A 21,673-nucleotide genomic window follows, 5' to 3' on the forward strand; every position below is an offset into this window, starting at 1 on the left:
CCTCTGCTTTGTGTCATCCGTGGAACAGAGAGGTGGGCTTGTACTGATTGAACTTCGCCTGGAGGAAACGCTCAAGACCAGCACGGTCCTGGAAGACTGTGGCCTGCGGCCACCGTCAACCACCATCCCCGTTGGCTGCTTGTGACTGTTGAGGCGCTCAAGTGCAGCTCAAATGTGGGGGAACCGATGCTTAGCTGTAGCTTAAGTGTTTAGATATTTTAGAAGTTTGTTGTTGTCATCTAGTCGCTGAGTCATATCTGACTCTTTGTGACCCCCTGGACTGTAGTTCGCCAGGCTCCTCTGTCCATGGGTTTCTCCAGGCAAGAATACTGGAGTGGGTTCCCATTTCCTTCTCCAGGGGAATCTTCCCACCCAGGGATCAAACCCAGGTCTCCTGCACTGTAGGTGGATTCTTTACCTCTGAGCCACCTGGGAAGCCTTTAAAAGTTCAGGTCATTTAAACTTGACTCCGGGATGAGCTATTGGACAAAGCCATCTGGAAGGTGGTCCTTCTCACAGAACCAGAACAAATCCATGAGGTCTTAGGCACAGTCATCGTCCAGGTGGAGAAGTCCACCCTCCTGTCGCTCAACCAGCAGGTCCGTGGCTGCAGCCTCTTCCCACCTGCCGGCTCAGCATCCTTCTGACCCAGGGCTTTGAGTCATTTCTTCAGAAAGAGTCCAAATGAGATGAACTCAAGCCCGCGCGTGCCTGGGAAAGCCTGATTTTCACACGCCTCATCACTCGGCTCTAACAGAAAAGAACTAACAAGGTTTCCTTTAAGCATCAACACTTTTAGTTCAATGCCATTTTCATGGAGATCTCCCTACCATGGCTCCTTCCGTCTCGAGCAGTGTAGTGAGCCTTCCCGTGTGCCTGGAGCCTTGAATTGGCCTCGAGAGGCTCAGCGGAGAAGGCTTCTCCTCGAGCTGCTTCCTCTCACCGCCACTGTTTTTGGGGTGAGTCTCACCAACACATCTGATTCCTGAGATGTAGGCAGGATCCAGACCAACTCAGGAAATGCAATAAAGCAAAGTGCATTTAGTCTTCCTCCTGAACCACAAAACAGCCTGAAGATCTCCAGGGATTTCATAGTGTTAGGCACTTGGTTAAAAAAAAATCAATGTCAGGTTTTAAAACCAAAGGGATGTTCCTGCCTGGACTCAATTTAAAAAGAGAGAGAAAGAAAGGGAGCTAGGACTTACCTGGTGGTCCAGCGGCTAACATTCTGCCGTTCCAATTCAGGGAATACGTGTTTGAGCCCCCACTGGGGAGCTGGATCCCACATGCTGCCCAGCACAGCCAAAGAAAAGGCAGAGAGAGAAAGTAGTCAGGCCTTCAGGATACCTAAAGAAAGTTACCGTTTCATTTTTACTTCAAAATTTGTGTTTGATCACTTTTATTTAAATAAATTTTGAGATTGTTTAGAAATCTGTTGATTCATCTGCTCTTTGAAGCTGTACCTACTTCAGTAGAAATGCATTGCTATTAAAATTAAAATTTTCATTCGTATATGATGTTTGTCTGACCTACATGTAGAAAATGATAGACAATACAGCCTGTACCTAATAATTAGCTCAATCAGTATTACCCAAACTGTTCAACTGAATAATTGAATATTTTTCTTGAATATATAAAAGGATATCTATAATTACTTATTTTAATCAGTGGCTGCAAATTAACATGATCAAATGCACATTTTTAATTCTTTCTTCTTCATGGTCTTCTTCTTTTTTTATGTTTGGCTGCACCTCACAGCTTGCCCGATTTTAAACCCTGACCAGGGATTGAATCCTTGCCCTCGGCAGGGAAGGCACGGCGTCCTAACCACTGGATCACCAGGGAGTTCCCTTTAATTCTTTCTTCACTGTATTTCCCAGCTTCTAATTCTAATTCTAAGAACTCATTTAAGAATAAACAATTCAAAATAGAAAGAATACACAGTTCTGCTCTACAAGTTGTAAGCCCCAGCATGTGTTTGTCAGGAGAGTGGACTCATGAATGAAGTCCGCTTCATCCCCTTCTCCTCCTGCCCCCAATCTTTCCCATCATCAGGGTCTTTTCTAATGAGTCGACTCTTCACATCATGGGGCCAAAGTCGTGGAGCTTCAGCTTCAGCACCAGTCCTGCCAAGGAGCCCCCTTTTAATTAACTTGTTAGGAAAGTGTGTTGTCCCACTACATTTTTACAAAGAAGTCAGTGTAAAATTCACATTATCACCCTGCGGCAAACGCATGCCAAGTTGAGAAGATGTGATGGCGGATTTTCCTGTGGCCGTGGACGTAAACTGTAGCCCTGAAAATAAGACAACCAGACAGGAAGGCGGTTTGGTTGCTTCGTCGAATTTTCAGTCCAAGCTGTACTGGGTCCATTTAGTCAGCGGGTGAAGGGAGTCCCTGAGGCTAAGCGTGACGCGGAGGCGAGCTGTGCGGGACGTGGGCTCTGTCGCGTGGAGGGCCTCAGCCCGGCTTCCCGGGAAGGTGTCCCGTCGTGTTGTCGTGCAACGGTGTGGCAGTCCGCGCGCGCGTGTCCTCACTCCTGGGGAGGTGAGCGCGGCCGGAAAGCCCACCCGTCTGCTGCTCTGTGCTCACCTCCACACTGAACATAAACACGACTGCGATGGCGAGGCGCTTTGTAATCTGTGCTCCCGGCTCGCTCCTCACCCGCACTGTCACCCCCAGCTGCCGGGAGGCAGGGGGCGTTTCTTCAGAATCGGTATTTGTGCTTAAGAGAAGCAACTAGGACCACCCCCACGCCACCCCCCGCTGTAGGATGAGGTCTGGGGTGCTCAGCCACAGCCACAGCGCAGAGCTGGGGGGAGGGCACCACCTGCTCTCAGCGGGGTCTGCAGACATGGTGGCAAAGGATAAGGACCCTCCTTCTAAAATGAGCTGTGCTCCCTGCATTCCCACGAAGACCACCAGCTCCCAGCGTTTCAAGTGAAAAGCTGCCAGTAAGCTTTCTCCCCACTTTTCCCCATCAATCAACATGTAGATACTGTGCTTGATTCCCTTGTCATAGCGACGTTATCAGCGGTGGAGAGAAGCTCACTGAGGAACAAACTGTGATATGGGAGAGGTGTGGGGGAAAGGCGAGCACACTTTGGACAGCCAGCGGTGTCCCGGGTCAGGACGGCGGGCCTCAGCCTGACCCCATGCAGGGAAAGACGGGCCGTTACAGAGAGACCCAGCCACCCACGTCCCTTCACGTCTCAGGGGAGCAGGTGGGCCCCGCCCGAAATGCGAGATGGTGGCCTCACTTGGGTTTATTTCTGAGCTGGTCATCTGCGTGGTGGGGCCTTCCTGAGCACGGACAACGTCCAGCAGCACCCCGGCCTCTCCCCTTCCCTGTCGTAACCACCAGAAGTGTCCCCAGACATCGCCAAGGTCCCCTGGGAGAGAGGGGCACAGGTTCTCCAGGCTGAGCAGCGCTGGCTGAGATTCCCCAGATGGGGAAAGGGGGCAGATACCTGTCCGGGGCCCCCACGGTCCCCAAGAGAGTACAGCCAGCGAGCCTTCCCCAGGCAAGCAGCAGTCTGGGGGCAGACTGCTGTCCCCTGCACCTGCTCTCCTCAGCTGGTCCGTGAGACACAGGACACCCCGGGTTCCTGAAACCCCAGCCTCTTTTCTGCCGCTGAGTCAGCAAGCCAGGACCCGGCTGAAGGGAGGTGGCACTCCTGTCCCCAGGGCCAGCAGGGCATTCGCAGCCCCTCCTGCGCCTCAGAGCCTAACTCTCCCCAAAGGGTCCTGACGATGTCCAGCCTCAGCTGGCGGTACCCAGACCCTCGATCATTCCAGATCCCAGGGTGTCTTCTCCACCCGCCAGCAATCGCAGTGAAGCCTGAGCTGCTCTCTTATCTTACTGAGAAGCCCAGATACACTCATAGTTATTTTTTCTCTGTGGCCAGAAACAAGCTTCTTGAAGAAGGTGGGTTTGCTGTGCTTTTGCATTTTCCTTCTTCTGGAACAGTCCCTCTGTTCTGCAGTCACTAGCCTCGGGAGGGGCTTCCTGGATGGGTCAGCGGTGAAGAACCCACCTGCCAAGCAGGAGACGCGGGTTCAGTCCCTGGGTCGGGAAGAGCCCCTGGAGGAGGGCACGGCAGCCCACTCCAGTCTTCCTGCCTGGAGAATCCCATGGACAGAGGGGCCCAGCCTGACTCCTAAGACCTTGTGTCCTCAGTGACCATGGCCCCATGGTGATGATGCTGGGGTTTCAGCAAGCTCACTAAGTCCTGGGTTTGCTCCAAGGGGGCTTGCAGGGCACAACTGTAGGTGTGTGCAGGGGGTTGTGGGGCTGTGATGAACCATCTAGGTGTCCCTGAAGCTTTGTGAGCTCCAGGGAACAGGACTAACCACGGGGCCTGGGCAAGAGTTACCACAGGGCTGGAGGGGACGCATCACAGTTGACTCTGACCAGATGGACGGAGGTCTTCTTAAACCGAAGGATTTTAGCCACTTGAGCACCACGGGTGGACAGGCCTGGTGAGGAGAGTGAATGTGCCTTTAAGAAGCAGCTTCAGGCAGAAGGGCCTTGCCACGTGAGGGGAGGGGCTGCCCCACCCTCCGTGGAGGCCCCTCCCCTCCTGCTGGTGACACACCCTCTGGGCAGAAGGCTTCACACACTTCAACTCAGCTAGTCGTCAGTGCTGGAGGTTGGAGCTTGGGAAAGCTTTCTCAAACATCAGAATCTCCCAGAATAAAAACCTGGAATAAAGTCAGTTTTCAACAATTTTCCTCTTGGGGCTGATGAGCATTAGGGGGCAAGTCTTTAAAAAGACTTATTTTAGAGGTTTCTCTGTTGTAGACAATGTTCAGAGTCCATTTTGCTAACAGCCTTCTTCGTATCTCTGTTTTCTACCCATACGTGCCTCTTTCCCATTCACCCTTTTAAAACTGTGTGCGCATTTTATTAATTTTCATGTGCAGTTTTTATGCCTTTAAACTAAGATCCTCCTGACGTGATAAACTCACTCTGTTTTATTTGTTGATGTCCATCTGGGTGACACTTGATGCTTTATTTCTTGGGAGAATCCACTCACACAGTTTCAAAAGTCACTGGCGGGGCAGCTGCGGCCCGGGAGTGCTGGTTGGAGTCCCCACAGGTGGGAAAGGAGTTGGCGCATCTCCGCGGGGTGCAGCACGCTGACTCCTGGCCCGGCTCTGCAGGCCCTTAAAGTAGAGCCGCCCCGTCTGCCCCCCGGGGCCGCCCCCCGGGCCACCCACCGGCCTGTCTGGTCCCCGAGCCAACTGCCCTCGCTCACCTGCTGCCGGTGTGGGTGCCAAGTTTGCTGATGATGAGCGCACCCCGAGGGTTCCAGCCAGTTCTTCCTTCCAGGGAAAGCAGCACAGCCGACCTCAGGGGGAAGTCCACTCCCATCAGAGCAGCTGTGAGGTTTTCCCGCTGTGAGAATCAGGACCACCCGGGGCCCAGCACATATGGCTGCCGAGTCTGGACACCTTCTAAGGGGCGTTCAGTACCGTTTCAGTTCCAGCTGCGCTTATTCCCTTCAGTGGATTTCCAGCCCGTGTCCTGTGTGGAGCTGCGATGTGGGCACAGGACGCAGAGGGGAACTGGGTGGACATGGAGACCCGGCTCCCTTCTCAGCCGGCCCCACGGTTTATACCCAGCGAGCCTGTGCTCACAGGGAGCAGACAGCCTTCCGTCCCTGTGTGTCTTCTCCATGATGAAAATAATACCTGTTCACCAGAAGCATTTGTGGAGCACACAGAGAGCCTTCCGCCACACCGTCGCTGATGAGTGTGCTCCTAACCTCTCTTCGTTCCCAGGTTTTCTGTGCAGACACAGTCCATCTTAGTCTGGAGAGAACCGCGTAGGCCCTGCTGTTCTAGCTCCGTGTATAGGATGAGCCCCTCTCCCGGTGCCTGACCTGTGTGAGGACGGGGGGCTGCCCTCTGTCCTGCTGAGTCAGAAGTCACCTATTCTGCCTGATTTGGGGGTGTTTTCATAATTTTTCACTATTAAACACACCTCCGCATAGGCTGTCTCTGAGCATAAAGCTTCCCCCACACTCTGCGTCCTCTCTTAAGCTGGACGCCAGGGGAGCTGTGCCTGATGGCTGGCGGGTGCTGGGCGGGAGAGCAGGCTCGGCGGGCAGGAGTGTCCGCTGACCAGCTGTGTCCCCCTCGCAGGCATCTCCTATGCCAGCTACAAGAAGACGCCGCCCCCCGTGCCCCCTCGCACCACCTCCAAGCCCCTGATCTCGGTGACCGCGCAAAGCAGCACCGAGTCCACGCAGGATGCCTACCAGGACAGCCGCGCCCAGAGGATGGCCGCCTGGCCCCCGGACGGCCGCGGCCTCTACAATTCCACGGACAGTCTGGACAGCAACAAGGCCATGAGCTTGGCCCTGGAGACGGCCGCGGCCCAGCGCCACGCCTCCGAGGGCCAGGGAGGCGCCACGCGGACCGGCGACAAGGCCATCCTGGCGTCCAAGGCCGAGGAATTCCTCAAGAGCCAGCGCTCCTCCATTGGGGTCCAGGTACCTACCCGCGTGCATGCCCCCCCAGTGGCATGGACCCGGTCCCCGTGGGGACCCTGCAGGCACCCAGAGTCTCTGAGCCCCAGCTTTCGGGAGAAGCCAGTGGCAGGTCCAGTGGGCAGAGGACCCCCAGGCATTTCCAGGGCCAGCCAGCAGCATGGAGAGTGTGGAGACAGGTTACTCTGGTGCATAAGAAGGAGGTTTGGGGTTGAAACCCGATCTTTCTAAAGCTTTTTAGTCTTTTTGGCTTTGGGACCAAAGGTGAAGGACTGGGAGGCTGTTTGCAGGAAACAGGGGCACATCTGCTCAGAGGCCCCAAAAGTCCCCATGCCAACCCCTGGGTGCCCACGGATTATTCTTCTCATTGTGTTCTGATCAGCAAGAGCCAAAACCGCTGCCCCTGCGCCGACACCCACCACCGAGTCCACTCGAGTTCCAGGAGGGGAGGGACTCAGCACCACCCAGCTCCCACTCAGGAGTGGAGCCCAGGACTGGCCTCTCGGGGATCGCGTATCTAGTGACCCCTAGCCCAGGCAGGGTCAGCAGCCAGGCAGGATCTCGGCAAGCCCGGACACCTCCATCAGCCCAAGTCCTGTGGGGTGCTTTAAAAACGCTAGGCCTCCGTTACTCCAGGGAGAAGGGCCCACGCAGGCATGAGGGGGAGCCACGTCTCGGGCGTCGTGGGGCCAGGGGCGGCAGGCTGGCGAGCTGCCCGCTTGTCGGGTCCCCTGAACCTGGTCTCCACACTGTGGCTTCATTGTTTTGTTTAGGATTCTGAATTCCCAGAGCATCAGCCATACCCAAGGTCAGATGTAAGTACTGAAATACGCCCCTGAGCCAAGTACGCATGAATTTTATTTCCTCCCTTTCTGGGTTATTCATCCGCCGCTCTCGTCGCCTCTCTGTCCTCACCTATATGCCAGGCTCTATGCTAGGCGCTCCCGTTGTCGCGGGGACCCTTGCATCCCCGGAGACGCAGTCAGCCCCCTCCTGAGGACACAGCTGGGGCTCTGAGCACCAGTGAGCCCCGCAGCCACAGCTGGCTGGGCCAAGGTGCTGGCCCGGGTGCCTGCTGCTCCCAGGGTCTCAGCCTTTACAGTCTCGTCTGCCAAGGAGACCTGTGAGGCCCCCAGGCTAAGAAGGTCGCCTCCCTGGGCTCCTGTGACCCTGGTTTCCCACATGCCACCTTCCACAGGCTTCCTGCGGGCTGCCCACTGAGCCACAAACAGGGCTGGAGGGTCAGCTTCCCACTTCTCTGAAAACAATGGGAACATTCCAGACAATCAGATGCTTTCAGATTGTCCCAGAAGCCCACAGACCTGCCTTATCCCCCTCCTGCCTCTACATCACCCCCAGGAGCTGCTGACACCCTGACTACCCCACACTCCCGTGGAGCTTCGCCCCAGAGGGGCCCCGTGTGGTCCCATGACCCCCCTCCCACAAGCCCCTGCAGGCCCTCAGCTGCGTGTCGCGGGCAGCCGGGTGCACCTGCCCCTCTTGGTACCCAGCGCCTAGCACAGTGCCTGGCACATAGCAAGCTCTCGGTCAGTGTCGGTGGGCGAGCGTGGGCAAGTGTGGGTGAGCATGTGAGTGCAGGGGCTCACTGTCCTCCCGGCGGCCAAACCGTCACAAGATGGTTGAATGTGTCAGCTCAGGTGGCCCAGCGGGGTGAGCTGGAAGCCAAAGAAACCGTTAGCCGAGGAACTCGAGCGACAGAGGAGGGGGTGCACCAGCCGGGAGCAGGGGCAGGTTGAGTTGATGGAAGGACCACTGCACACGCCTGGAGAGCTCCCGGGAAGTGCTGGAGGGCATCAAGGGCTCAGGGCCCAGAGCAGAGCGGTGCGGAGAGCGCAGCCGGGGGCCGGCTTGGGGACCCGCATGGATGCACTGAGTCCACACCCAGACCCCCGGGCTCCCCCACGCTGTCCTCACAGGAGCCCGACCTGCCCAGAGGGGCCACGTCCAGTCTGGAATGGGGAACCCGAGGCTGCGGGCCAGTGACAGGAGGGGGTCCCCAGCGCACAGAGAGGGATGACTTGAGGGGCAGGCCTTGCCCCCCACGAGCCTGCTCTGGTTCACCCACAACCCCACGTGGAGGACAGCTGACCCCACTGGTCACCCTGTCCTCAGCCTGCAGGGAAGGCGGTGGGCGTCCCAGTGTCCATCTGGAACTGCAGGGACAGTTCCCACTGGGTCACCGCCCAACCTCGCAGGACGCAGCGTCCGGGACACCTTTCATTTGACAGATGCTGTTCTTCTGCTGAGCAATGGCCCATCCTGCCTGCACCCTCCCTGGAGCCCAGGCCAGGGACAGGGGCTGACGTGTGGGGTCCTCAGCTGAGCCCGTGGCGTCCTGCCCCAGACCCCGCGGGCTGGGCTGCACTCGGGCGTTCTGATGACCTGCCCCCTCACCTGGACGCCACATCCGGCCCTGCCTCATTTCCTCGCAGTGATGGTGGCAACGAACGATCTTCTTTGTGTTCATTTTGTTTTTATCTGTGACTCGTCTGCTGTTGCAGGGTTTCTGCCCTTGTTTTGTGTGTGTGTGTTCCCAGATCCTGTAATGTGGTCTGATGTCCAGGGATCCGTCCATCCTGTCTGCCTCAGTCATCCCATCTCTAAAATGGGAGTGATGCCCACTGTGTGATGTCATAAGTGGTCACTGAGTTTAAACGTCCTCCCCAAGGCTACACCCAGGAGTCCTGGGCAGGTTACATTCCCCCGCGTCCCCCACCTTCCTGCCTGATTCTGCTGGGGCTTCCAGCATCTCACAGAGCAGGGGAGGCAGTTCACCTCTAACTATTGGACTCACAGTAGGTCACCAAGAAAAATGTGGGGACTCCATATGGGAGCAACTCAGCCACTTTGCTGTGTGGGCTTTGAAGGCAGAGTCTAAGATGAGCTTCTTTAGAGCAAAAACCCGAGATCAAAGCTCAGCCAACATTCTGCCAACAGCCTCCTGCTTTCTGGTCCCTCCAGCTGTGGGTGATCAGCCGTGGCTTTCTGAAAATCTGGGCCATACACATGTCCACTCACATGTCACACGTGTGCTGCACACATGCACACTCTCACGTGTGCATCCTCATGTATACACATGAGGATGCACACACATGTACATCCACAGGTATTTCTCGTGTGTACGTGTGTGTGCTCACACATACTCGTGCACACATGAGCATGCACGCAGATGTGTGTGTTTACATGTACATACTGCACTCACGTGTGCGCTCTCATGTACACACCTGTGCATGCTCACACGCATGCCCACAGGAGTGAGCTCATGTGTTTGCACATGCACTCTCATTTTCACCCCATATACACACACGTGCCTGCACATACAGGCACGCCCACAGGAGTGAGCGCGTGTGTACATATGCACACGCACGTGTACGCTCTCACATACACACACGTGCCTGCACATACAGGCACGCCCACAGGAGTGAGCTCGCGTGTACATATGCACACGCATGTGTATGCTCTCACATACACACACGTGCCTGCACATACATGCATGCCCACAGGAGTGAGCTCATGTGTATGCACATGCACTCGCATTTTCACCCCATATATACACATGTGCCTGCACATACAGGCACGCCCACAGGAGTGAGCTCGCGTGTACATATGCACACGCACGTGTATGCTCTCACATACACACACGTGCCTGCACATACAGGCACGCCCACAGACGTGTGCTCAGGTGTACCCATGTGCACACTTTCATGTTTGCACTCTCATGTACACACGTATGCGTGCACACAAATGCACAACTACAGGTGTGCACTCAGATGTACACACTCACACACGTGCACTCTCTTGTGCACCCTGCCCCTGCTCTTCATGGCCCATGGCTCAGTGTCAACCCCTCTGTCACGGCCCAGGGACAGAGGCGGGTGCTCCAGGAGCCCAGCGCCCACCACTCACGTGGCAACAGGGAGGATCCATCCCCATCCACCAGCAGGCACCTCCAATCAGCACTTGCTTCGGAGAGGCCACTCACATACACAGGTCCTGCTGACTTCATCTTTCTTCTCCATGCCTAGTACACCCTTGCTGTTATTGCTGTTTAGTTGCTCAGTTGTGTGACTCTTTGTGACCCCATGGACTGTAACCCACCATGCTTCTCTGTCCATGGCATTCTCCAGACAAGAATACTGGAGTAGGTTGCCATTTCCTTCTCAGGGGATCTTCCCCACCCAGGGATCGAACCCAGGTCTCCTGCTTGGCAGGAGGATTCTTTACCACTGAGCCAGGGAAGCCCCTAGAACACCATGGCTCTTGTAAAAATAAATATGTACATATATTTCTCAAAACTTTTATAATCCTTTTACACTTCTCATCAGAATATTCTCTTTGGAAAAAGTTCCTTTGATTTCCTTCCCACTGTGCAAAATAATAATTCCTTTCCTTTGTCCTAAATTTGATTTTCCCCGTCTTCATAAAGCTCTCCCAAGATGTCTGAAATTGATAAATACTTAGCTCGACCTGGCTTTATGCAACTTGACCACATCCTCCTCCACCTTTACCTTCTGAAAAACAGAGACCTTTTTTTGTTAGAATGGTTTCATAGGACAACCACTGTAGAATCTATAAAATTCATTATATATTCCTTGAACTTAATATATCATTACTATATCTGTGGATCTTAAAAGTGGAGGTGAGGGAGGGAGCGTTAGATTTGCTTTGGAGAACCTACATGAATCTGGCTTCACACACGGTTTCACACCTATTAACCCCGCTTTTGCTGATCCCTCACTTTTGAAGTTAAGAAGGAAACAGCCATAGAATCTGAGACTTACCTAAGTGTCACATGGCCAGCAAGTGGCAGAATTTGACTCCAAAAGCTGTATTTTTCTCATTCACTGTGAAAATAAGAGAATCATAAGAGAGAAGCTGTACACACTAGAGAAAAGAAGACAAATGATTTTGTGATATTTTGGTTGGTTTGGTCACTTTGTGGTCAGTTTCTCTGTCTGTGCGAATGTGTGTGTTCTGTGTGTGAACACACGTCTTGATTGCATCGTTCACGCCGCCTGCTGATGTTCGCTCCTGAGTCTGTGTTGTGTCGTCAGCCTCCATCGTAGCTGCACAGGCGTCTGTGTTGTGAGCAGTCTATACTCAGTGTGGCCAGTATCCTGTCCTCCTGTTTCCCCTACTTTCACCTTTTAATATGTCAGAATTCAAGGGAACGTCTTTAGACTAGAATCCTAGGACCGGAAGTAATGAGGCAGATATTCTGAACATTTTTATGATAAAAATTAGTGCTCTTTCCATGCAAATGTCTCCCTGACACTATACGAATGAAGTAACTTCATCCACATTGTGTACCTCTCAAGTTCAGCAATATCTACCAGAATGGCAGAAGGGAATGCCTTTGCCCCTGTCACTGCGGAGACTGTGAATATAGCCACACAATTGTATACATGCACAGACATAGGTCTACAATGGCATTTTTTACAGTGGCAGAAAACTAGTTATATCTAATTAAATCAGGTTATAGTCACAGAACAGCAGCTAGAACACAGGCAGCTCATACTGCACTGACGTGGGCGGCATGTTTAACATATTAGCTTACTGCAATCTTTTTGTGTAAAACAATAGTAACAACAGTGTCCTCATCCAGCAAGGAAACATTTATGCCAGCCATGACCCATTTGAGACTAGAAAGATGTGGTGATTACCAGCAGGTTAGGAATTTTACTCAAGCACATTTCCTCTTGTGCGTGTGTGCTAAGTCGCTTCAGTTGTGCCCGGCTCTTTGCGACCCCATGGACTGTAGTCCGCCAGGCTCCTCTGTCCATGGGATTCTCCAGGCAAGAATACTGGAGTGGGTTTCCGTGCCATCCTCCAGAGGATCTTCCTCACCTAGAGATTGAACCCGTGTCTCCTGAGGCTCCTGCCTTGCAGGTGGTTCTTGACCGCTGAGCTACCACTGTCCCAGGCTCCACAGGGCCGCCCCTGACCCAGCCCCATCCCAGGAGCTGCAAGGTCACCATATGGCTGTGTTGATTCTGGCCACAGCAGATACTGAGCATGCCTCTGCGCTGTGCGAGCTGTGCACCCCTGAGCAAGTTACTCACCTTCTCTGATTCCTCCAGTGTTCCATGTGGCTGGACCCAGGGTATCATGTGCACCAGCTGTGGTAACACTTGTCTGCTCCTGGCTCAGTGCCTGGCGCAGGATCAGCAGAAAACAAACACCAGCTCTTAGCAGCACAACTGCTCTTCATTACAAACTGCAGCAGCCCCCAGCAACAAAGACTTGGCCAGCCACGATTGCCCAGTGCACCTGTTCTCACCACTAGCAGGAGAGGGGGTCAGTTATTCGTCTAATGGTTTGTATGTTACCCTTGCAACGATCACTAATATTTTTAAGAAAAGATGTGTTTGACAGTTTAGTTTTGACATTTGTGAACTGGAGTCAAAACACCTTTTGAGACAGTAGGTACTTTTTCTTGCAAAAAAAAAAAAAAGGAAAGGGGCAGTATAGAAACTGGGATAACATTTGACTAAACTAATCTTTGGTTGTTTGGTCATATTTACTCAAGGTCATATATTTACTCTTCTGGGGCAGACTTTTCATACTGAGAGTTTGGGAGCGGGAGGGTCGTTTGCTTCTGGAGTTTTGGTTATTTTTAGAAGTTGCATGCTACTAGAGTTCTCTCATGAGTTAACGCTGCACCACAAATGCTTCCTTGGGTTCGGGGAGACTTCTCGGCAAATGCAGCCACCGTAAGGACCGTGTGTGGAGTGCGCGCTTTCTGTTCTGTCGTGGCATTGCCCTGCCCTGGGCACATCCTGTGAGCAGATGGTGCTGTGTCGAGGCGGGTGGAGGGGTTGCCTGGGTCTGGTAAAGCTTCAGTTCTTTTGTATGTCACATATGTGGACGCCGTCATCACCACCATCCTATCCAACAGCCCGTGTGTTGTGTTAGCTCTATCTGGTTCATGCTGTACCTGCAGGATGTGACAAGAGCTTTTAAGTCCTCTCATAATGCAATCCAACACAGCTTGTTTTTCGCCCAAGCTAAGCAAAGCAATTTTATTTGCATACATTTAGAAGATGGAGGCTCAGCATTGAGTTAGGGGGTCATGCACAATTTGATGAAACACGGTAGCAACATAATTACGCCAGCACGAGTGCGTTTCCCTCCCGGTGTCGTTTTCCTGGGTCAAGTGCATCTCTGCGTTAATTACACAAATGCGTAATTAATTACGGCAGATGAACACACACACAAATAGTCCCTGGTCCAGGTCCCTGCCTTGGTTCTAAAACAAGATGTTCTCTGTTGCGCTAGGTGGAGACGGCTACAGACTCTGACACGGAGAGCCGGGGGCTGCGGGAGTACCACTCGGTGGGCGTCCAGGTGGAAGATGAGAAACGGTAACCACCCCCGACTCCCGGGGCGTCCGAGCAGGGCTGTGGGTTAGAAACGTGATGGCAGTGTCTGGACAGCAGTGGCCATCACTGGTTCATGCCGTCCGTGGAGACAGGGTCGTATATCCCCAGCCCCAATTCAGTGGATATCATTCGGGTAGAAATTAGCATCCTTCTGAGCCTTGTTTCTGCTGGCGGCCGGGGACTCTTCTTTTTCTAAAGTAACTTACCACCTGTGAAAGCAGAGGGACTGGCACCTCTGAACAGCAGACTCCTTCACCCACAGGGGAAAAGGATGCGCGTAAAGCCAGCGCAGGTTTTCCCACCTTAGGATGTTAACAGTACAACCACAGAGAGAGGGGGAGAGAAAGAAGACTGAAGAATCCTTAGAATGGTGACGCTTCAAAAGAAGCCCTCACACTGCCCAGCACAGAGAAGTCCATGACAAGAGTGTTGTTTTTGTGACGAGGGCGGGGTGATTATTCTATTTTATATTTAAAACAGCATATCTTGTAAATTTCAGAAAGACAGATTTGATGGGCATATCATATCGTGAGCGCCAGGCAGCGTTTGGTTGTTGAAACCCTGGTGAGTCACTCACAGTGAGGGTTTTAGGCCAACCTGCAAAGATGTGGACTGCCAAGGAACTAACGGCTTCCCCAGGACGGGGGCCTCTCAGAAACCGCGTCTTCTGCCCTGGGACCTGGGCTTGTGGCCCCCCGTCCCCGCTGGTGGCTCCTTCTCAGCGCCTTTGCCTCCAGCGAAGGCAGATCCATTAGCCAGCTGCACACACAGCTGCCTGCCATCTGCACATCCAGTTGGTGAGGAGCCAACTTGTGGAGCTTGGCAGAGTTTAGGTGTGCAGACATACATGCACACACACACACACGGAGACACATACGTACACATACATGCACACATAGACACACAGAAACACAAGCATGCACACAGACACACATGCACACAGACACACGCGCACACATATGCACATACATACACACACACAGTTCTCACCAGCAAAATCTGGGCTCCAGTGATAAATTCATTCTTGCCAATCCTTTGAGTAACTGGCTATGAGAAATGAGTGACATTTAAATACATACAATGAAAATGGTTTTTAAACACCTGCTGAAGTCAGAATTTGGATTCATTATTTTGCATAAAAGACATAACCGGATGCTACTGCAGCATTCAGAGAGAAGCTCACGTCCTGAAATACGATCTGCATAGCCGCCAGAACGCAACAAGACACAGATGTTATTACTTAAAAGAATTACGTACTTGAAAGAAGCAGTGGGGCTTCATTTTACATACATACACACAGAAATGTGTAAGCCTGTCACGTGTTTTTGAAAGGCAGGTAACTACTCCTAGACAGTGGTTTCAGGGATAGATTGAGCCGCCTGTGGTAAACTTAGGTCTTCAGTGGGCATCACTTAGCCATGGAAGCTTAAAAGTTAGAGTTTCATTCTTTGCAAAGTCAAACTAAGCTCTCACACAGACGAAACACCAGTGTGCTGATAACAAAGATGAAAGCGCTCGTCTCCACGCGAGGCTGGCGTGTGGCCCAGCATGCTCTGGATGTATAAGCTGGGCTCTGCAGCTCAGGGTCATCTCCGACAAGCTCCTGTCTGTCTCCCCCTCCACCTCCCGCAGACACGGACGCTTCAAGCGCTCCAACAGCGTGACGGCCGGGGTGCAGGCGGACCTGGAGCTGGAGGGCTTCCCAGGACACGTCACCACGGAGGACAAGGGCCTGCAGTTCGGGTCCTCCTTCCAGAGGCACTCGGAGCCCAGCACCCCCACGCAGTATGGGGCGGTGCGCACCGTCCGGACCCAGGGGCTCTTCAGTTACCGGGAGGACTATCGGACCCCCGTGGACACTGCCAACCTGCCCCCTCCCGACCCCTGGCTGGAGCCATCCCTGGACGCAGTGGATGGCGGGCGTGTGTCTCCGTGCCACAGGGACGGCGCATGGTTCCTGAAGCTGCTGCACACGGAGACGAAGCGGATGGAAGGCTGGTGCAAGGAGATGGAGAGGGAAGCCGAGGAGAACGACCTCGTGGAGGAAGGTAAGAGGCAGGTGTCTCCTGAGGCCTGAAGACACTCACCAGGTTTCCATAAATGAGTACGTGGCGAATGAAATCCATGAGGACAATCCCTTAGATCCCTGAGTAAATTAAAGTGCGTGGGCTCCCAGCATACCCCACCCAAGCTAAGATGCAAGCGGAAGAACAGAAAAGCGGTGGCTGAAATGTTGACGGGCATCCTTCTGTTCCGTGCTGTGTGCTGGATAGCAGGGTGGCTCAGGCCTGCAGTGGTCTTGGGACTGCAGGTTATCTCAGGGTCCACGTGCTGGTTCTCTGAATTTTGGCAATGATGATGGGCAACAACAGTTCAACCGTTTTCTAGACTCGTGACCGTCTCGTGTCAAAAGAAATTGCTTTGGCTTTGTGTCAGAGAAAAGCTGGAGATGGTAAGTGACTAACCCCCTAGCTAGTGATGGAGTGTCTTCTGCTGTTCAGAAAATGCCGTGCCCCTATCCCTGGCCGTTTACTTCACTCTGATTCTCTGAATCCATCACCCTCATTTGTGGTCCAGAGAGGATCCCTGAGCAATAAAATACACACTCGGCTTGTGCCTTAGACCCTGGAAATTAAGAGGTGACATTAAAAGTCCCCAGCGCTGAAGCCTTGTGATGATAAGTTATGATTTTCTTGTCACTGGGGTGGTCGGGAAAATCCTGGAAGTAATGCCGTGATCATCCTGTGTGTGATTTGATGATCTGCAGTGACCCAGATCAACAGTAAGATCCTGTCACCTAGGTTGTCGTTGTCTTATTACCAGCATCTGGAGAACACGTTTCTCCTTCAGCTGGGCAGAGGAAAGGGAGTTTCTGCTGTCCGTCAGCTGCATTTCTCTTTTTCACCTTTTTTGCACTTTGGGATCTTCTCCTGGACTCTGTGTCCTGTAAAGCCCCAGCAGGCATTCGCTGAGTCCATGCTAGGAGCCGTCCCAGAGACTGCAGGTGGAGGCACTGATGAGCGCGCCGCACAGACACTGCAGGGACCTCAGCGTGGGTAAGGCCAGGACAGAGGCGTTTACAGTGCTCAGTGCTGTCGACACCCCGAAGTCCGGCAAATGCTGCCAGCAGGGCAGTCTGAGAAGTCTTCCCGGTGGCGGCAGCATCTGGGCAGTCTGAGAAGTCTTCCCGGTGGCGGCGGCATCTGGGCGGACCTTGAAGGCAGGTAGACTAGTCGGACAGGCGGGCCAATATCAGGGCACGAGCAGTGGCAGAAAGCCAGGCCGGAGACCCTCCAGGAAGGCCCTCCCTCAGACTTGGCCTCTGCCCCTGCGGTGGGGAGCTTGGTCCCGACCTCCCAGAGCCCCTGACTCTGTCATCCCTGGGGACATGCACGTGGGCACACGCCCTTCTCAAAGGTGGGGACAGCTTTGCATTTTCCTGGAGCTCTGCTCCATCTTAGGCTCCTGGGCAATCACACGTGATCCACTGACCGTCCCCCGGCAGTGCCCGGCCGTGCTGACCATCCACCGGCGGTGCCCGGATGTGCTGACCGTCCTCCAGCACTGCCCAGATGCGCTGAGCATCCGCTGGCAGCGTCCAGCAGAAGCCTCAGCGGCGGGAGTCCGAAGGAGGAAGGGGGAAGGGGGGCAGTCTTCATGCACAGGGTGCTTCCAGCCCTACTCACGCCTCTACACAGCACAGCGTGTAAAACCCCGTGTGCCCTGACACTGCCCTCAGCCAGGCGTGGGGCCCCTCCCACCGACAGCAACTCAGTCACCGGGACTCTGCAGCGTCTTCCCACCAGTTTCATAACGTGAAATCATATCTCTAGGAGCCTTGGATACAAAGAGCAGTGAACAGGTCTATCCGAGCCTTTCTGTGATTTTTCTCAATTTCTTAATTATACCCAGCTTTATTTTTTGTGGCAAAGGTGAGAGAACACTTAATCTGAATCTCAACTGCCTGCTCCACACATTAACTGGGCACTGTATTGGTCACGTTTGAGTGATTCCCTAATAATGCTTAAAGGTAACGTAACTTTCCATTCCACCCCTCACTTTAGGAACAGGTACACGGTCCTTGGTTACAGTCCTTTTAAAAACCGAAGATTAAATTAAATGGCTGTTGAACCAAAACCCTGAGCTCCGAATATTGAAATTTCCATTATGTGAGATAACTTTTCTCCCAAGCTATTATTTTATAACCACAGCTCACTGAATTGATCGAACAAATCAGATTCACTCAGCTCTCTACGGTTAATAAAAACATCATGAGAACCGTTAGTACTGGTACAAGTTAAGTCAGGTTAAAGCAGGCTGAAGCCTAGATGGACACTCTGCAGGGGCTGTAAACCACTGCTCTCTAGTGTTTTGTGGGTTTTGTGTTAATTATGTTAAACCAAATGGGTAAGTGGCATAAAGTAAGAGCAAAAAAATAAAAAAGGTATGTTTTCTGAAATGGAAGTTTCCAGAGCCACAAAGATCTTACCCAGCAGGTTTGTAAAAAGATGAATGGCCTGGGGAACTGAGCCCTGGGTCTTTGGGGAGGTGCTGGGCTGTTCTCCTGCCCTCGAACAACTCTGCCCCAGAGCTGCTGATCTGAAGATCTCAGCACAGCACTGGGAAACATCATCATCTGAGGGTCCCCCATCCTCAGTCGCCACGTTATTGGCAGAGCTGGGGTTCGACGCTCGCGGCGGGTCTCCCAGGCCTCCTTCCCTGGAGGTGCCACGCTCTCTGGAGAAAGCCTGAGGCTTCGCCGGGGATTTGTGGACGCGCGCGCGTCCCCACGCCTGGGTCAGGAGGAAATCCGAGATCCGCCGGTCGTGGATCTCCAAGTGACCACCTCAAACTGTGTGCAAGTTCTAGAAAAGCCCACCTCGAATTTCAAAAGAATAGTGTCAGTACTGCCCTAGCACTTAATGGTGAATTTAGGTGGAGCTGGAAATTGTAGAACAGGCGTGAAAAATAAAGGAGCAAGTCAGTTAATCAGACTTCTCTGTACATCAGAGGCCTGGGGTGTCTCAGGTTCTTTGTAAATTTCCATTCTGATGAGCATGAGCCCTTATCTGTGGCTCTTGAAAGAAAGTGGCTAAACTGTGACAGAATTAGAGAAGGATAGTGGAAAAGAATAAATTGAATTTTTGCTTCAAATTCTTTGCAATTATGGGAGGCTATTATTTACATTATAGGTATCAGATAGAACCATCCACATTGATGAGCGCAAATCCCCTGCCATTAGCCGTCAGGCCATGAGCTACACTCTGACATCCCTTACCTCTCTCGAGCGATAATCAATGTATACCCTTTATAATAAGTCTCCACTGCAGTAAATCAACACCCAGACATCACCCCCTATCCCTGTTGTGCTAAAGTTTATTAACTGAAGTACTGTATATTAATACTTCCATTGAGGTGTATTTTAAGAAGGATGTGAAGAATGGGGACTAAAACTTCAGCGTCACAGACGCTGAGGATGTCACACCTCACAGACGACCCCACTGCTGAGTTCCTCGTGCTGTTCATCTTTCTTATGAACCTGTGGAGGAAGATGTTTGTGGCTCTGGAAACTTTTATTTCAGAAAGCACACTATTTTGGGGAGTTTCTTTTTTTTTTTTTTTTTTTTTTTACTTTGTGCCACTTAGAATGCTGTTTAGTTTAACTGACTGACTTTTTAATTACCACTTCAGGAAGCATAGCATCAGTGGGGGAAAAAAATGCATTTATATGTGATTCAGTGTTCTTGCCTGGAGAATCCCAGGGACGGGGGAGTCTGGTGGGCTGCCGTCTGTGGGGTCGCACAGAGTCGGACACAACTGAAGCGACTTAGCAGCAGCAGCAGCTCTTCTATATAGTCCTACAGTGACCATTTGGTTAAAACAAGTCTCTTTAAAGGTTTTCGTCAGTCCTGCAAGTTACAAGGGTTTACAAGTGGAAATCTAACGTGTTCAGTTTGGGGGCCAAAGCGTGAACCAGGTGGGAAGTATTTTCAGCCCTTGCAGGCAGTGCTCCGGCCCCTCTGCCTTCCTGCCCTGTGTCCCCTCCACTGCCCAGAGATGGGGGAGATGAGCAGGCCAGGGGGCCAGGGGCCAAGCCCCCCTGCAGCGGGCTGCGGGCGTCAGGACGCTGACAAGACGGCTTTCTGTTTCGTTTAAGTCTGAAAGGATACCGCGGTGTTATCTAGTGAACTCACTGGTATTGAAAGTTACAGTTTTAACTCTTCTTCACATTTTAGAAGCAACCGAGAATTGGGTGATATTAGGGAAGTGTTGGTTTCTTAGGAAGGGCCGTGGCTCTGTGGTTGTGCAGCGTGCTGGCGAAGGAGGTGCTGACTACAGCTCATCTCCAAGAGGGTCAGAAGGACACACGCCCAGAGCTGGTGATCCCAAGTGCTGGAGCAGAGGTGCTGGCGCTACTTTGTTTCAAGCTCTCTGTGTGTGCAAGTCTTCAGTCAAGCTTTGGGGAACAGCACTCCAGACAAGTCAGAAATTGCAGGCAAACTCAGGAGCGAGTCAGGCCATTAACCCCTCCCCGACCCCAGGAGGGCACGCCGTGATGAACACGCTCACCCTGGAAGCACGACAGTGCCCCCGGCCTCCTGTTCCATGGCTGCTTCCTGTCCCAGTAGGACGCGTCCTCGGCACCCCTCACAGACACGTTTGATTTCGAGGACTCCGGTTCCAGTTCGTAGCCCTTGGCCGCCTGTGCACCGAGGCCCCCACTGTGTCCGTGAGCCCCACCCCCCGGGGGAGGCCAAGAACCAGGGTCTCAGTGGCTTGTGGCCCAGGAGTCAGAGTCCTTGAGGCCAGTTTCTAGCTCACCCCAAGTGAGTCTCAACTCATTATTTTGGAGGCTGCCTATCAAAATTAGGAATGTTTGGGGAAACTGGGGAGAAAGCTAGAGAAACTGAGTTTACCTCTCTGGATGTGGGCTGCACCCCTGTGGAAATGCCAGGTCTCAGGCCCCACCCCGCACCCCGAGTCTGCCCATACCCAGACCCCCGCCAAGTGACCCACATGCTGAAGGTTCCTCCCTTTGGGCTCTTCTCCAGACTGAACCTCAGGAATGTCCCAGGGTCGACAATCCACAAGTACTGAAACACTGTCGGTGGTGACGGTTCAGCGTCGCTTCACGCTAGCCGAGCTCCAGGCTAAGATCTTTGTCTCGGAGGCTCCCGTCTTTCCCGGGCTGGAGACACGCTGGACCCACGTGGGACGTCAGGGGCTCTGTGTAGCTGGTTGTTATCTGTGTTGTGCAGGTCTTGAAGGGGACTCAAGAGAGGACACACTTGCCCGCAGAGGGGAGTCGCTGGGGATGGCCGCTTAGACCGAACCCCAGAGACAAGGGCCCAGGTACAGAGGCCAGAAGCGTTTGCCTCCAGATTCCTAAGTGCCTCTGAGAATCATGGGAGTTGGGGTCTCACAAAGCTGTTATTTCTGAAATAATGATGATGTTCACACAGGCCAGGACTGGGTCAGAATGATGGGATGTGAGGAGGCACATGCAGGGAGTAGGTGGGGGGGGCGGTTCCCAAAATTTCCATGCTGGAAATCTTTCTTTTGCCCAGTTCAAATCCCTAAGTCATCACAACGATCCAGTAAGTGGTTAGATCCTTTCCACTGACAAAGCTGTATTACTTACTTTCTTAAAGCACCCTTTGATTAATTAAGTTCTTACAGCTTGAGATCATTCATAGATCAAACGGACCCTCGCTGCTCCTGACCGCCCTGGTGAGCTGGCCCCCAGGTGCCTGAGGCAGGATGTCCTCACGCA

The 21,673-nt window shown here is 53.0% G+C and overlaps 1 protein-coding gene across 1 annotated transcript in view; it reads left to right on the top strand.

Annotated features, from left to right (window-relative positions):
* Window positions 1–21,673, top strand: part of DLGAP2 (DLG associated protein 2) — a 90,394-nt gene that overhangs the window by 50,215 nt on the left and 18,506 nt on the right. Inside the window, exons 5-8 of the mRNA XM_060406971.1 lie at window positions 6,150–6,499; window positions 7,270–7,311; window positions 13,796–13,881; window positions 15,532–15,947. Of these exons, the coding sequence (XP_060262954.1) occupies window positions 6,150–6,499; window positions 7,270–7,311; window positions 13,796–13,881; window positions 15,532–15,947 (894 nt within the window). The remainder of the gene's footprint in view (window positions 1–6,149; window positions 6,500–7,269; window positions 7,312–13,795; window positions 13,882–15,531; window positions 15,948–21,673) is intronic.

This window comes from Ovis aries, chromosome 26 (genome assembly GCF_016772045.2).
Source record: "Ovis aries strain OAR_USU_Benz2616 breed Rambouillet chromosome 26, ARS-UI_Ramb_v3.0, whole genome shotgun sequence".
NCBI lineage: Eukaryota > Metazoa > Chordata > Mammalia > Artiodactyla > Bovidae > Ovis > Ovis aries.